The 13788-nt window shown below is 32.6% G+C and overlaps 1 protein-coding gene across 2 annotated transcripts in view; it reads right to left on the bottom strand.

Moving 5' to 3' along the window:
- The window catches only part of LOC107161532 (uncharacterized), a 75817-nt gene extending 62370 nt beyond the window's left edge, over nt 1–13447 (bottom strand). The window contains exon 1 of one of the 2 annotated variants that reach the window (XM_089216523.1): nt 12448–13447. Coding sequence is in view for 1 of the 2 variants with exons in the window: in XM_089216518.1 (XP_089072644.1) it covers nt 2755–2933 (179 nt within the window). In the remaining variant the exon portion in view is untranslated. Of the gene's footprint in view, nt 1–2754; nt 2949–12447 lie in introns of those variants that run through there. The other variant, XM_089216518.1, reaches the window with a different exon arrangement.
- Nucleotides 13448–13788: the final 341 nt, after the last annotated feature.

Here is a 13788-nt window from a genome sequence, read left to right as displayed (position 1 = left end):
ACCACCGTGCGTTTTTCGATTTATTTCTCCACTAAATATTAAATGGTAAAAAGTACTCGCCCGAGTGTGAACGTTAATGAAACACAAAGTGTCCCCGCCATATTGTCGAGTGGTTTCTATTTTCAATCTTTTGGTCGGACTTTACGGCGTGCGCGAATTCTAAAACCCCTAATATACTAACCAACCGAGACAATAAAAATATATTTTCCTGCAACGTTAAAAATATAATATAATTTTACGGATATTTTCGCCAACACGTCATCGCATGATTTTCGAAAAGAAAAAAATGCAACTCTTCAAAGATTTGTACTTTGGGTTTAAAAGACCACTCCAGTATGATGAGCTACCCGTCACTATATAACAAATACCAACTTTCACATAGAGTATAGAGGTAGACGTAGACACTTAAAAGTGGATTGTTTGCAGCCTTTGTAGACCCATCAACGGAACTTTGTTGCACAACGAGCGTTAATTCGTGCACAAAGTAGTAAATATTATAGATATATAAAATAAAAACATGTGGCACTTATTGCGGTGTATTATTAAATGCATACGAATTGTTTGGAACAGCCGTTAAAAAGTTAAAAATCTCCTAAGAGCTCTGAATCTAACTGTTTTAATAAATATAATCATACAATCACTTTGACCTTTCAGATAATAGTTCAACTGTATATCATTTTTCATATTAATTCATAATATGCGTATCATTTTTTCGGATATATTGTCGTCAATTTTATAATAATTCTATTTTTTTAAAGTATAATTAAAAAGGGATTCGTATTTTTGGTAGCAGTAATACCAAACAAATATAACCAAATGAATCCAAATGAATCCAAATAACCAATCCACAAGAATGAAAATCAAAAAAAATAATATATTTTAATATTTAATATTACTTATATAAATTATAATATTATGAAGTAATGCATTATGTACACATATCTCAGGACATAGAATTTTCTGTTAAAAATTAATAAACAGGTGTGCATAACATATATTATACAATATACTGATATATAATATAATAAAATTGGTTGACGGATTGTGTGTGCTCCGTTGTAGTTTATAATGTTGTAAACGAAAAGATCTAGTGATTAAATGATTTATGTACCTGGTAAATAAATAAATATTAACGTAGGTAAAATTAATAAATTTAGTAGTGATCACTTTTCGGCTCCCAGCTAAGTTGAACGAGGTACACGCGCAGACAATAATAGAAGGAAAGAATCTTTAAAAATAAATACTCAAATAATGTATTTTATTGTATAGTTGGTCCCACCCAGACTAGGGCCATGATCACCGGAAGTTGACGGAAACCATTGTCGGATGCAAGCAGATGGACAATACATTTTAATGCCATCGACGCACATAATAAAGTGATACCAGACATTATTGTATTGCTGAGATAATATTATAATAAAACAGCGTTGCATAGGTCCGTTCGTTTTCAGACAAAAGCTCAAAGACTGATGCAAAACACGGAACGGAAAAACGCGGCGGCGTCGGTGACGTTGGTTGGTGAATAGGCAAGCCACTTTCTTTATCGAGCTATATACACCGCCGGGAAAGGTAAGAAAAACCGTAATCCGGACAAATGATGTGCGACGTAACTTCCATTAAATTGCCGAGATCGACACCGAGGACGAGCTTTTCACGAGTAAGCGCAGTACGGCCAACAGCGTTTGCGAATCCGAGTAACCTTATACCATAAGGAATGCAACACCATTTATCATCCAATACACAAATACTCGATGATGGGTGTTTTTACATTTTCCAAATTATTTTAAAAAGGCGCATGACTCGTACCTACAGTAAGTTCACTCGTTTTAACAAAGTGCACACATTCAGGTAATTAGGTACCCTGCGGCCTGCAGGTATAACAATAAATAATTCTGTACCTACGCCAATAAGTGTTTGTTTGAAAAAAAGTGTCGTTTTAGTGCACACGGGTGGAATTGTAGGTGTTATATAGGATTTTCAGTGTAAGACCAGATGTTAAGAGTAACAGTAAAAAATTTAGGGGAAAAGGTCGAAAAAAAAAATAATATATTATCATATTGACACACCAATGCTAACAACAGTAACAACCATGTGATCAGCTGATTTTTCCATGTCAATATAAACATATTTTTTTGAAACAGCACAACTTACATTTCGTCAACTACATTACATCACAAGTACATAATATATGATTTTTTTTTTAAACGAACAAACATATATAGTTTATTATTACTTCATATTACGACGATGCTTTCCTCATAGAACGCGAACCCGATTATGACAGACGACGGTAAAGGTACTAAATAAAGTATATCCATATATTATTTATAATAACACTGAGAAATTTACCCGATCCTTCTGATCGACGTTTCCAAGAACTGTGCGCTCGATCGCAAAAAACCAATAACAACCGTCGTCCGAACAAAAACTATAATACAAATAGGTATAGTAATAATAATATGCACTTATAACATAACGTTATGACCATTTTTTTAAATCGCACGAATGCATGCTTGTTCGCAATACAACTATATGAAGTATTTACGTATTTACGCGTTAGCCACCTGTTGGCAGCTGACCTATCAACTCTGGAGCGTTGACGACATGCTCAAATTCTTAATAATCATATGAAACATTTCGTACCGGCCAATAAACGTTATGATACGACATTATAAGTATAGGTACGTATTTAATCATTATTTATTCACGTTAATTTTTATGACGACATGTTAATGTTATGTAATACAAACTCACTCAAAATTAACCGTGTCCGAAATGATTCGCTGATGCCGCCGCATTACGATCGTGGCGGTAGTGGAGGTAGTGGCGGTGGCGTTAGTAGGGAGAGTAGCGAATACTTTGACGGGAACCTGAGCTGGCAACCCTGCAAGTCTCCTCTGCGACGCGTAAGCGCCTGGCGCCGCCAACGCCATGCTGTCGTCTCGGAACGAGTCGACAATAATATAATAATTATTATGTACAAAATATATTGTAATAATATTATAATAATTAATAGTGTACCAAATACAATAAAAAGTTATCGGGCTTTTGTGCACTTCGAATTCCTTAAAACAACACTACGTGACAACGTCGCGCTAACCGTTTGACGCAATTTATAATATAGAATTTCGGATGAGGGGAGGAGAGATGGTCGATAACATTGCGATTACTGTACACAGACGTCGGTTGGAGTGGGCTGCAAGTCCGAATGTTCGATACTTGTATACACACAGCGAACAGATGACACGTCATGTTACACATGGTTACCGTGAGTGAACTGATCAGATGCAATAATTAAAAAAGCGTAGGTACACTACGCGTCCTCGTGTTTGTCGGTCGGCAGTGAAGAAACGAAAAGAAGTAGAAGAGACAAGGCGGCACACCATTATAAACGACTGAAAATAAAACACATGACGACCTTGACCAAAATTGCAGCAGAGGCGCTTCATGAAACACCCGAAAACCGAACAGGCCTAATACGTCGTCGACAATAATAATAACGACGAAAGAATTCGATGCCTACACAATATCTATCTGTCGATTGTCACCTATTATACACGACACTCCGAGTGGCCGGCTTTACAAGGCAGCAAAAGGTCAGATAACTATAGACATAAGGTATAGGGACATTTTTGTAATACCCATGTTGTTTGTCTACTAACTGTCCCGTAATGAATACACCTATTTCATAATACCTCATCACCGAAAATCACTTTTCAAATTTACACCATAAAAGACAGAATATTATAATGGGCAATTTCCAGCAGTGCTAACGATTCCGAATTCCTACATCCTCATTGAGGTTCTTATACCACCTTAAATTGTAAATGATCGAATAAAACACTACATTGTCGATGTGAGATATCACATTTTATTTCGAAGAAAGAATAGCTACAAAACAACAAGAAAACATGTGGGTTCGTTGAAGTATATAAAAAAAGTATAATTTAACTATAATATAGTGACCAATGCGTCCCTACGCGTTCTACGCCGACATGCTGGTAGGTAACAATTTAACCGTAAAGGCAATAACGAAGATATTGTACGAAGAGTAAATGCGTACTGTGGTCCGGTAGAAAAATAGCCTTAATCCTGCGGTTGTCCTACAGTCTACACCACCGATCACCGGCATACGTCACTTCCGTCGTAGTTGTAAATTAACCGAACTGCGTGTCGTCCACATTATCAGTAGCGGCCGATTTATATTTTATTATAAAAGGGATCCTTCCCCGCGGCCTTTCTGTATACGCATCGCGTATATTATTATTAAAAGACCGAAGTTGCGGCGCGGTCAATTTAATTGGAATGAGAACATTATGGAAGGGTTTCAACAAGCGCACTAAACCACCAGGGATGCCCAACTCAAAATTATTAATATGACGATTTATCAAAATAAAACAAAATCAATATCATTTCATAAAACCTACGATTTTTTTCAACTTCATTACAATCTGTAATTAATTTATTACAATTATACAAATATTATATTACTTTATCACGATAACCTACTAAATTAACACATAAAAAACTATATGCATTAATATAAACAATTACAGCTCTATTAATTTTTGAAAGATGAGGTACAGAAATTGACATCACTTTTTGTAAAGTTAATTACTACTATTTGGTATTTTCACGCAATGCGTTTATATCTTAAAATGAACATACAAAGTGAAAGACTACGACGAAAACACACAAAAATACCTAGTAAAACACTTAAAGCTATAGGGTTCCCAATTACCATAATATATTTCATATAAGTATGTAACTATAAACTAAAACCTAAATAAAAAAAATAATAATTTATAATCAAGAAAGTGTAGTCAGCACCACTGTCTGTTAATTATATGTGTTTATCTGAATATATAATTTTTGATGAATACGAATAAGCAAACATAGCCGTGGATCTGGACATTGAACAAAACGTTAGTTAACTAGGTTTGCAAGGTTTAGTTACATACTTACCGGCTACAGTTTATTTATCAGTTGTCAGAACATTAGCTAATAACGAGGCTAATAATTATTTTTATAACTTATAAATTATTATTATGGTATTGGGGTATTGTCAATAAATATTTTAACGAATATTATATAACTATTTGGTATTTATTATATATTATAATATATAATTAGATAATTGAATATAATTTTTTATACCACGTATATACATTGAAACGTAGTATACATATTTTCTTAGAGATCTATCAGCACGGATTTATTTTATGGAATTGTTCCATCAAAACCCTTGATTTTTCTAGGGCCTCGTTGAGAGTTGTGCTGCATTGCATCGTCGGCATATTTTACAGCACTGCATGCACGCGAAATTTCTTGTCGCCAATGCGACGGCAATAATCTATACTGAAACGCGTTACACTCGAGGGGAAATTATCACTGTCGGCAAGACGATCAAAGGGGCAGTAATGGTTGAAAGGAAGAGAGGGTATTTATCCGTAATAATAATTATGATCATGTTATAGAGACTGTAATACCTATATAGACCCTTCTTTTTTCTGATTAAAACCAACACTTGAAAAACAAATTGTAGTCTATAGTCACCGCGATATCGACCTACTCTCCTCCGCCTGACCATAATTCATGATGTAAATTAATTATTATTAGTAACGATATAATTAAGTTTAAAGTTTAAATTAAAATCAACAGAGGTTCAACGAATCGTTTATAAATTACAAGCTTATAAATAATAATGTATAACTTTCGTTATAACAGGAGAAAAATACGGTTTGACACCGAGAAAATTCCGAGAAATTGATTTACATTTACACCTAAAATACCAGCATTAGCAAAATGCCTAAATCGGATTAACCTAGTAAATTAAATCCATTTTATGTAAAAAAAAAAAGCGTTTTACATTTTTATATGTATAATAAGTAAATAGTTTTTAAATATAAATGCAAATATAAACAGTAATGTTCCTTAGACATTTAATCCCTAAAAACTAAAAAGTATCATAATCTGCGTTGATACGAAATTCATCAAAATATGTATTGTTTACTTGTATAAGGATTTAGCTTGTGGTAATTTATATCCCTGTCTTTAAGAATAATTATTTGTAGATATTTATTTTCAGAAAAATGGTTAGTATACAATATTCGATTGGCCAAGCTACTATGACGGACACAACACATGCGAGTGTCACGTACTCTAACTTCTCGAGTCAAACATCTAAATGGCATCGAATATGTTATTTAGCTATTAATTATTGTGATAAGCCAATTGTAAGCATAATTAAAGTTCCGTAGTAGATTATTAATTGGTTGAGTGATGGATATCGAACCGTGTGTATGTGACACATTTTCCCCGCCTACCAGATTTAATTCAGTTTTTAATGTTTTATGAATTATTTTGCAATAATGCGACGTCACGACAGTCAACATATTATTAGGCTGCAGACATTTGAGTGATGAAATCGCGGTGATGGATTTCTAAATGTCTACATGTTATAATAATGATTAATACAACTTGTAAAGTCGTATGTCAGTCTAATTTTGCTAATGTGCTCTTTGAAGTTGAGCCAAAAACCGTAGCTGTATTATATAGTATTATCTTTGCGTAGACATTCCCAATGTCTTCAGAATTACATCATGCTTTGGTTTAATACAGTTGCCGTACAAAGAAATAATAAAGAAGAAAAAAAAATTCATCCCGTGTCCTGGCGCACACGAACACGTATAACTAATGATAATTGATAGTATAACATATTATAATATACAAGTGTCTTATTGTTTAATAACATTATTGTGGATATACACTAATAACACTAACTATACTAATTATTATTAATTACGTTACAATAATAAAAACAACATTTTTGTATCATGTTTTAGTATAACAGCTATACTATGATACCTATCTACGATTGGACATAAACATCATACTTTACGAACAAGTTTAAATCGTCGTAGTCCAATATAGGGGTTTAAATAATTAAATATCAAATTAATAATACCACAATATTAAGTTATGATTTAATGGCGTGATTTAAAGCGTTTGTTGTTCACTTATAATCTATTATATAGATAAAATATATTAGGTATATACTAAATAATATTAAATACTCGATATGTAATAACAAAATCCAAACTAAAACTAGAATACACTTTATTCCAGTAATAAATGTTTAATAATTATAAATCGTTTAACTAAAATATTATAAATTAAGTATAATCTAATATACCTAATATTATAATGTATGAGTAAGTGACACAATTAAGAAATGTGACTTATTAACACCAGTGTTATTAAAAATGATTTAGAATTAAATAAGATAAGATAATATATTATACTATTAAGTAATTACTAATAAGTTAAGGAAATATATATTTAATAAATAAATATTATATAATAATAATAAAATAATACGCTGCAAAAAGTAAAAGCAGTGATAATAATACTCATAAAAATATATTAAATAGCTATTCTCAAAACACGAACAACTTCACAAGCTTGTGCATTTTGGCAGCTGGTTCGACAACGGTCACAATCCCGATCGAGTCGATTAACATCAAAGAAAATTGTTTGCTGACCAATCATTGGCAAACCAGCACTAGTCAAAAGTATAAAATTTAAAAAAATGCAAAATAAATGTTAACTCCATAAAATTTGAAAATAAACAGATTTGTATGATCAATTCTACCTTTAAAATAATATATTTAAAAAAAAAACAATTGCCTCAAAATCATAACTCTCCTTGACGGAGATATAAATCTATATGTTGATGAAATTAATCATCCAAGCCCCACATCCAATATACGCTTTATGAAAACTACAATAAGGTAATGTATAAATAATTTTAAAATAAATTAACTATTTATTATTTATTAGTTATTATACTAAATAGTATAATTTATATGGGTCTTTTTTTGAAAAATGTCAACTACGGACAATTAGGTATATACCTACTGTAAAGTGTAAATCGTATTATGAAATTATGTAAAATAAATAAAAATAAAATAAAACGAAATAAAAATTCTATGAATATTATAATACTAGGTGCTCGAATACTCATATATTTTGGATTCTAATCGAAACGATGAATGTATTGATTTTACGATGCTGTTTTTATTTTGTGTGTGTCTGTGAATCTTCTGTGTACACAAAAAGTTGTTGAAGTAATATTTTTAATTTCAGTAGCTTTTCCGGTTAGAAAGTGAATTTAGTTGGTGCAATAGAGAGTTAAACGAAAAATTTTTGAAACTTAAAATTTACATGTTTATTTTATCAATATTCTATATTATTTTCAATAAATATATATATATATTTATTTATATAAGTATTATATATAAATCCTATACTGATAAAATTTTCAAAATATTTTAACTATTTTAAAGTTATTTATAGACATTTGAAAATTTCCATTTTTTAAATATTTTATTCTATAAATGTCAATAAAATTATATTCATTAAATCAAAAAACTTGAAAATTTAATACTAGGTTCCCCATAAGTTGATATAATAAAAGTTTAAAATATTAAAAATGCATAGGCATATATATATATATATATATATATATCTTTTTTATAACCATTTAAAGTTCAAATTTTCACAAAATGTATTTAACTGAAAATATACAAATTCTTTAGTTATTAAAAATGTATAAAACGTTTAATGATTATACCTAAGGATTGAAAATTTAAAAACAAAGTTCCGAGTAAGCAGTTAATTCTTTCTGCGACAAAAAAATCTTGAAACTATACATAGTTTTTTGATTAAAGTTATTTTAAGTTCAAATTTTGATGAAATTATATATTAAATAATCAAAAATAACAATTTTAGTTATATCGTTGTAATTTAAAAATATTATTCGTGGGTACTTAACATTTCTAGAGTACACTTTATATTCTGGAATTAATAGTTAATGTTGTTATTGACTACATTTTTTTAAAATAATAACAATATAAATTATAATTATATAGTATAAAATATCTTAGACTAACAAACTGTCTCCGCTTAGAATCGTTTTTCGTATACAATGATATTATATCATTGAATTAAAATTTAATACCATTCATTACAGTAATATACTATACAGAAAAGCGACATCCATTTATCCGCTTTTTTTATAATTAATATAAAGTAATTGTTTACAGGTCGATGATAATTTATTAGTATTATTTATTACTGGTTTATTATGTATACTAAACCGATAACCTAATATTGTATACAATGCAATTGAATTCGTAATATTGTAATAATAGATCGGTGAAATAAAATACCTAATTAAGTTTTATGAAAACATAAAACTATTTTATTATTAATAGGTAGTTAAATAGATAAAAATATTCTTAAAATATACAAATCTGTTTTTAGAAATTGAAGTGGAAAAATAGAATAATAGTAATCTAATCAAAATAAACCACATAATTTGTAATTATAAATTTTACAGTATGTGGTTTGTTTTGATTTGATTACTATTATTCTATTTTTCCACTTTAATGTTATTTGTACCAATATGACATACATACATATTTTATGAAACTCTTAGTTTTTTGACCAAATAATTTCTTTATTTTTATTTTGAATAATTATGTATTAATATATTATATATATTTATATATTAATATATTAATAATATTATGTGAATACTAAAAATGTGTCTTTTGCTTCAATAAAGGATGATCACCTTACTCATATATATATATAAATATATAATATATTAACATTAAGCATAATTATTATACATTTTATATTCATTAACATTCATTAACATTATATTCATTAACATGAACAAATAAAATAATGCAATGTATTTATTATAATGGATGATAAAATTATGTTTATGATAACAATTTTTTTTTTGATAACAACAAAATAATAACGACGGTGGTGGTCTAATCGACTGCGTATAGACCATACATGATAAAGATATGGATAGAACATAACGGTCTGATCAGTGGGAATCACGATTAAAGATAATATGGTTGCACAACGAAGCATAATAAAGTGACTCTTCGAGTTTCCTTGTTATCACAACAAGTAGAACCGAGAACTGGCGTTCCAAACGTTAAAATATTGAATCACAAATTTGAATTGATAATATTATACTACCTTTCATCATATTATCTTCATATTACTAATTTAGTAATTTATGTATGTTATAAAAACACAGAATGATAGATACTGTAAGTCTGTAACACATTTATATTTTATTTATATTATGTTTTGACACAAATTAAAAACAATATATTTTTAACAATTAATTAATAAATTACTTAGGTACGTCACTTTCTGTATGTAATGTAAATTATAATTTTAGCTAACTACCTACGAGTTTTGATAATTTTTTTTTAGTTTTATTTTTTTTTTTATTCATCTGATTTTTAATATATGTATACTGTCTCATTCTCATTATGACAAACGTACTACATATATCAGTTAGCATATCAGTTTGATGCACGTTACATTCAAATGTCAAAGTAAAACACCAAAAGTAGATATTTCTTTACTAGAAGTACAATTAGGGACACAACACTTCATTTTGATGGTATATTATGATTCGTATAAATACTTCAAATTGTAACACTAAAATTACGAATCACGAAATCACAATTGTAAAAATCGTTTAAAAGTTCGTATTTTTAATCACGTTTACTTTTTCATATTTTCGCGGGAAAATATTGTGCATTGTGCATATTATCACTGTTATCACAGAACATTATTGAATTCAGATGCCAATTTTTTTTTTATAGTACTTAATTCATATTCTATGAGCGCTAGTGAAAGTTTCTAGGGTATCGTTGATAATAAAAGAATTTATGAGCTCCATTAAATTATTTCTTATCATAGTTCGTTGGGCAACCATATTATCTTTAATCGTGGTGGGAATTAAGGGGTACAATTGAGGCCAAATAAGTATACCTATATCGAGTATCGACTATCAATATAAAAGCATTGATAAAAGGGCCTCAATTTCCTCTCCTCCAGGAACGCGGATATATTTAATACAGGAGTAGTCTATCCATATCTTATCTATGGTATAGACAGACCCGTAACATTATAATATTATCACGGTAATTAACAGTTATTATTATCGTGGTACAGCGATAAATAACAAATGCGGGAGAAGGAACTTGGATTTCCTACAAAAAGCGCTCAGCAGTCCACTGTTACAGGCAACAGCCCACAGCTATCATGCTACCATACTAACATACTTACATACTTATTGTCATATTGCTATTTTCACCAACTTATCAATAATATTCTAACTTCTAACACTACTTAAACCATATTTTACTAGGTTAATAGTACCTATACAGAATTTTATTATTATTGTACTGACAAATGATAAAAAAATATAAGTTTAATCGAGTTTCTTCGATGGCCAAAAGTCGATTGTGTCGATTATCAACGAAAAAACATAATATTATTATTACAACACAATATCGCGATGTTTTCAACAACTTATTGTTTTTTATTTCGATATTATTAATAATCTTATTGTCACCCGTATGACCATATGGCGAGTCATCAATGACTTCGCCCAAATATCGTAACTCATACTATGATAACGGTAACGAAAAGTTAATAATACCCACCTGCAGGCCTTATTATAGGTATCATGATGATATGATGGACCAAATGTCCAGAAACCACAGGAGAGCAAAACGATCGCTCGCGCCACGAGACGGAACCATCAATGCACGAACGGTGGTGGCGTTTGGCGAATAATTCGTATCGCGTTAAAATTTAAAATTAATATTATATCATATAGGTACCCGCTATGGCACACACGCAGTACGATGTTCGAATTATTGTCACATTGTGAAACACGTGACTAGCGCGCGCGATTCCGATTCGATGGTTCGCAGAAAAACACGGCACAGCAATGGTGCACACTTGCACAATATATCATACACAATGACGGCGTGTGTGCGAAAAAATAGTATATAGAACAGATGCGCCTACACAGGCATTACCGCAAACTTAACAGATATTGCGGTTTTCGCGTTTGTCATGTGTGCCGATCATTGGAGGCGACGACGGTTTGGATAAAAATATACGGCGGTGCGAGATCGGAACAGTTGAATTAATTTTTTTTCCTTTCGAATTACACACGATACCATAAATATTGTATTTCATACACGTCGTATTGCCTACCAAATATATTACATAATAGCTGCAGCCTGTCGAAAAACTAATTCTATTAAAATGATATAAATATAGAATGAAAAAAAAATAAACAGACGCCCGCACGTCCGGTAGACGATCATTCATAATAATAATAATAATAATAATAATAACAACAAAAATAATAATAATAATGACAACAACAATAATGACAACAACAATAATAATTCCCATAATCTTCCCACCACGAAACACTGGATTGTAAAATATTAGTAACTCGTCGTCATAAGTTTAAAAATAATGTAGTTGGTTCTTAAATAATTGTACAAACAGTTTTTCAATAAGAGTACCGAACGATCTTACCTGCGATTCAAACTTCAGTAACCGTCAGTAGCTGCTGCATTGGGAGGCGCGTCACGCACACACGTGAACAGACGACCGAGGACTGGACAAATTGGATTGATACGGAAGTACGGAACCGACGAGCTTGACTGTGAAGCCGGACGTGGTCGTGCTGAAAGGCGCAGCAGGGGTGGCGACGACTGAACGCGATCGGCCGTCGTGGCAGAATGACTGAATGAGCCGCCCGCCGTACTGGTGCCTGTGCTGCCGGTGCTCCTGTTGGTGATTTCGCCGGTTGGCTATTGCCGCGATGCTGCTGCCCTGCTGGTACTACGACGCACTGCTGGCGCGGTGGCGGCCGGCGAACACGTGTTGAACGCCGCCCGCCGACGACGAGCGTTGGAAAATAATGTGCGGCGTTCTGATCCTCATGCTGCGGCACTCACTGATGCTGTAATATCACGACATTACGGCGTACAAAATATTATGATCTACAGTGTGCGTGTACGAGTTCGATACATCGATAATAATCAGTACCTCCACCGGCAATATTTTTTTTACAATTATTGACCAAGACAATAATACATTATCGTGTTATGATAATTGCGCGGACACGGCGCCGACTGGTAGAAAAACAGCCACCACTAACGTGACGACGTAAAACCACTGATGGGCTGCGACGCTACAACTTTATTACGTACCCAACGCCCGGCGCTTGCGAGCTCGATAGATTGTAAAAAAAATATGTAATACGCGAGCCCGGTCGCCGGAGTATTATGACTTATGAGTTATGAGTAATAGGTATATTATTATTGTCGTTGTTATATTGCAATATTACTGTTGTATGTTGTTGTTTTGTTGTTGTAGCGTAGTACGTGGACGACGGTAACTGCAGCTGCTGCAGCTGGCGGAAGATGCGGTGATGCGGATGCCCTCGGCGGCGCACAGAAAAAACCGACGATAAGCTCCACATACGCACACACAGAGTCGCGGCGGCGCGGCGCAATGTTGCCAACGTGTGCAAAAGTTCGTCCGGCCCGCGTGCACGCGTACAACAGCCGCGCAGCAGAGTGTCACGGTCGTAGTCGGTGCGCGCGCGAGGAACAACTATGGTGGCGGTGGTCGCCGCCGTCGTCGTCGTCGTTGGTGCTGCTGCTGCTCCTTCTGCTTCTGGCCCCTATATCAGCTGCCCCACCGCCGATGACGTTGACGTTGATGCATTGTTGTTGTTATAATTGTTGTTGTTGTTGCGTCCGCGTCCCTTCCGGGCCGTCACCGGATGAACACTCACGCGGCATGGAAGACGTAAAACGTCCAAACGCGCGATATCGGGGGACACCCGGCGGCGGCCGTGGCTGATAG

Source organism: Diuraphis noxia, unplaced genomic scaffold, assembly GCF_037042655.1.
Source record: "Diuraphis noxia isolate RWA-SAM2 unplaced genomic scaffold, SU_Dnox_SAM2 contig0001, whole genome shotgun sequence".
NCBI lineage: Eukaryota > Metazoa > Arthropoda > Insecta > Hemiptera > Aphididae > Diuraphis > Diuraphis noxia.
This window is presented reverse-complemented; position numbering and strand designations above follow the sequence as displayed.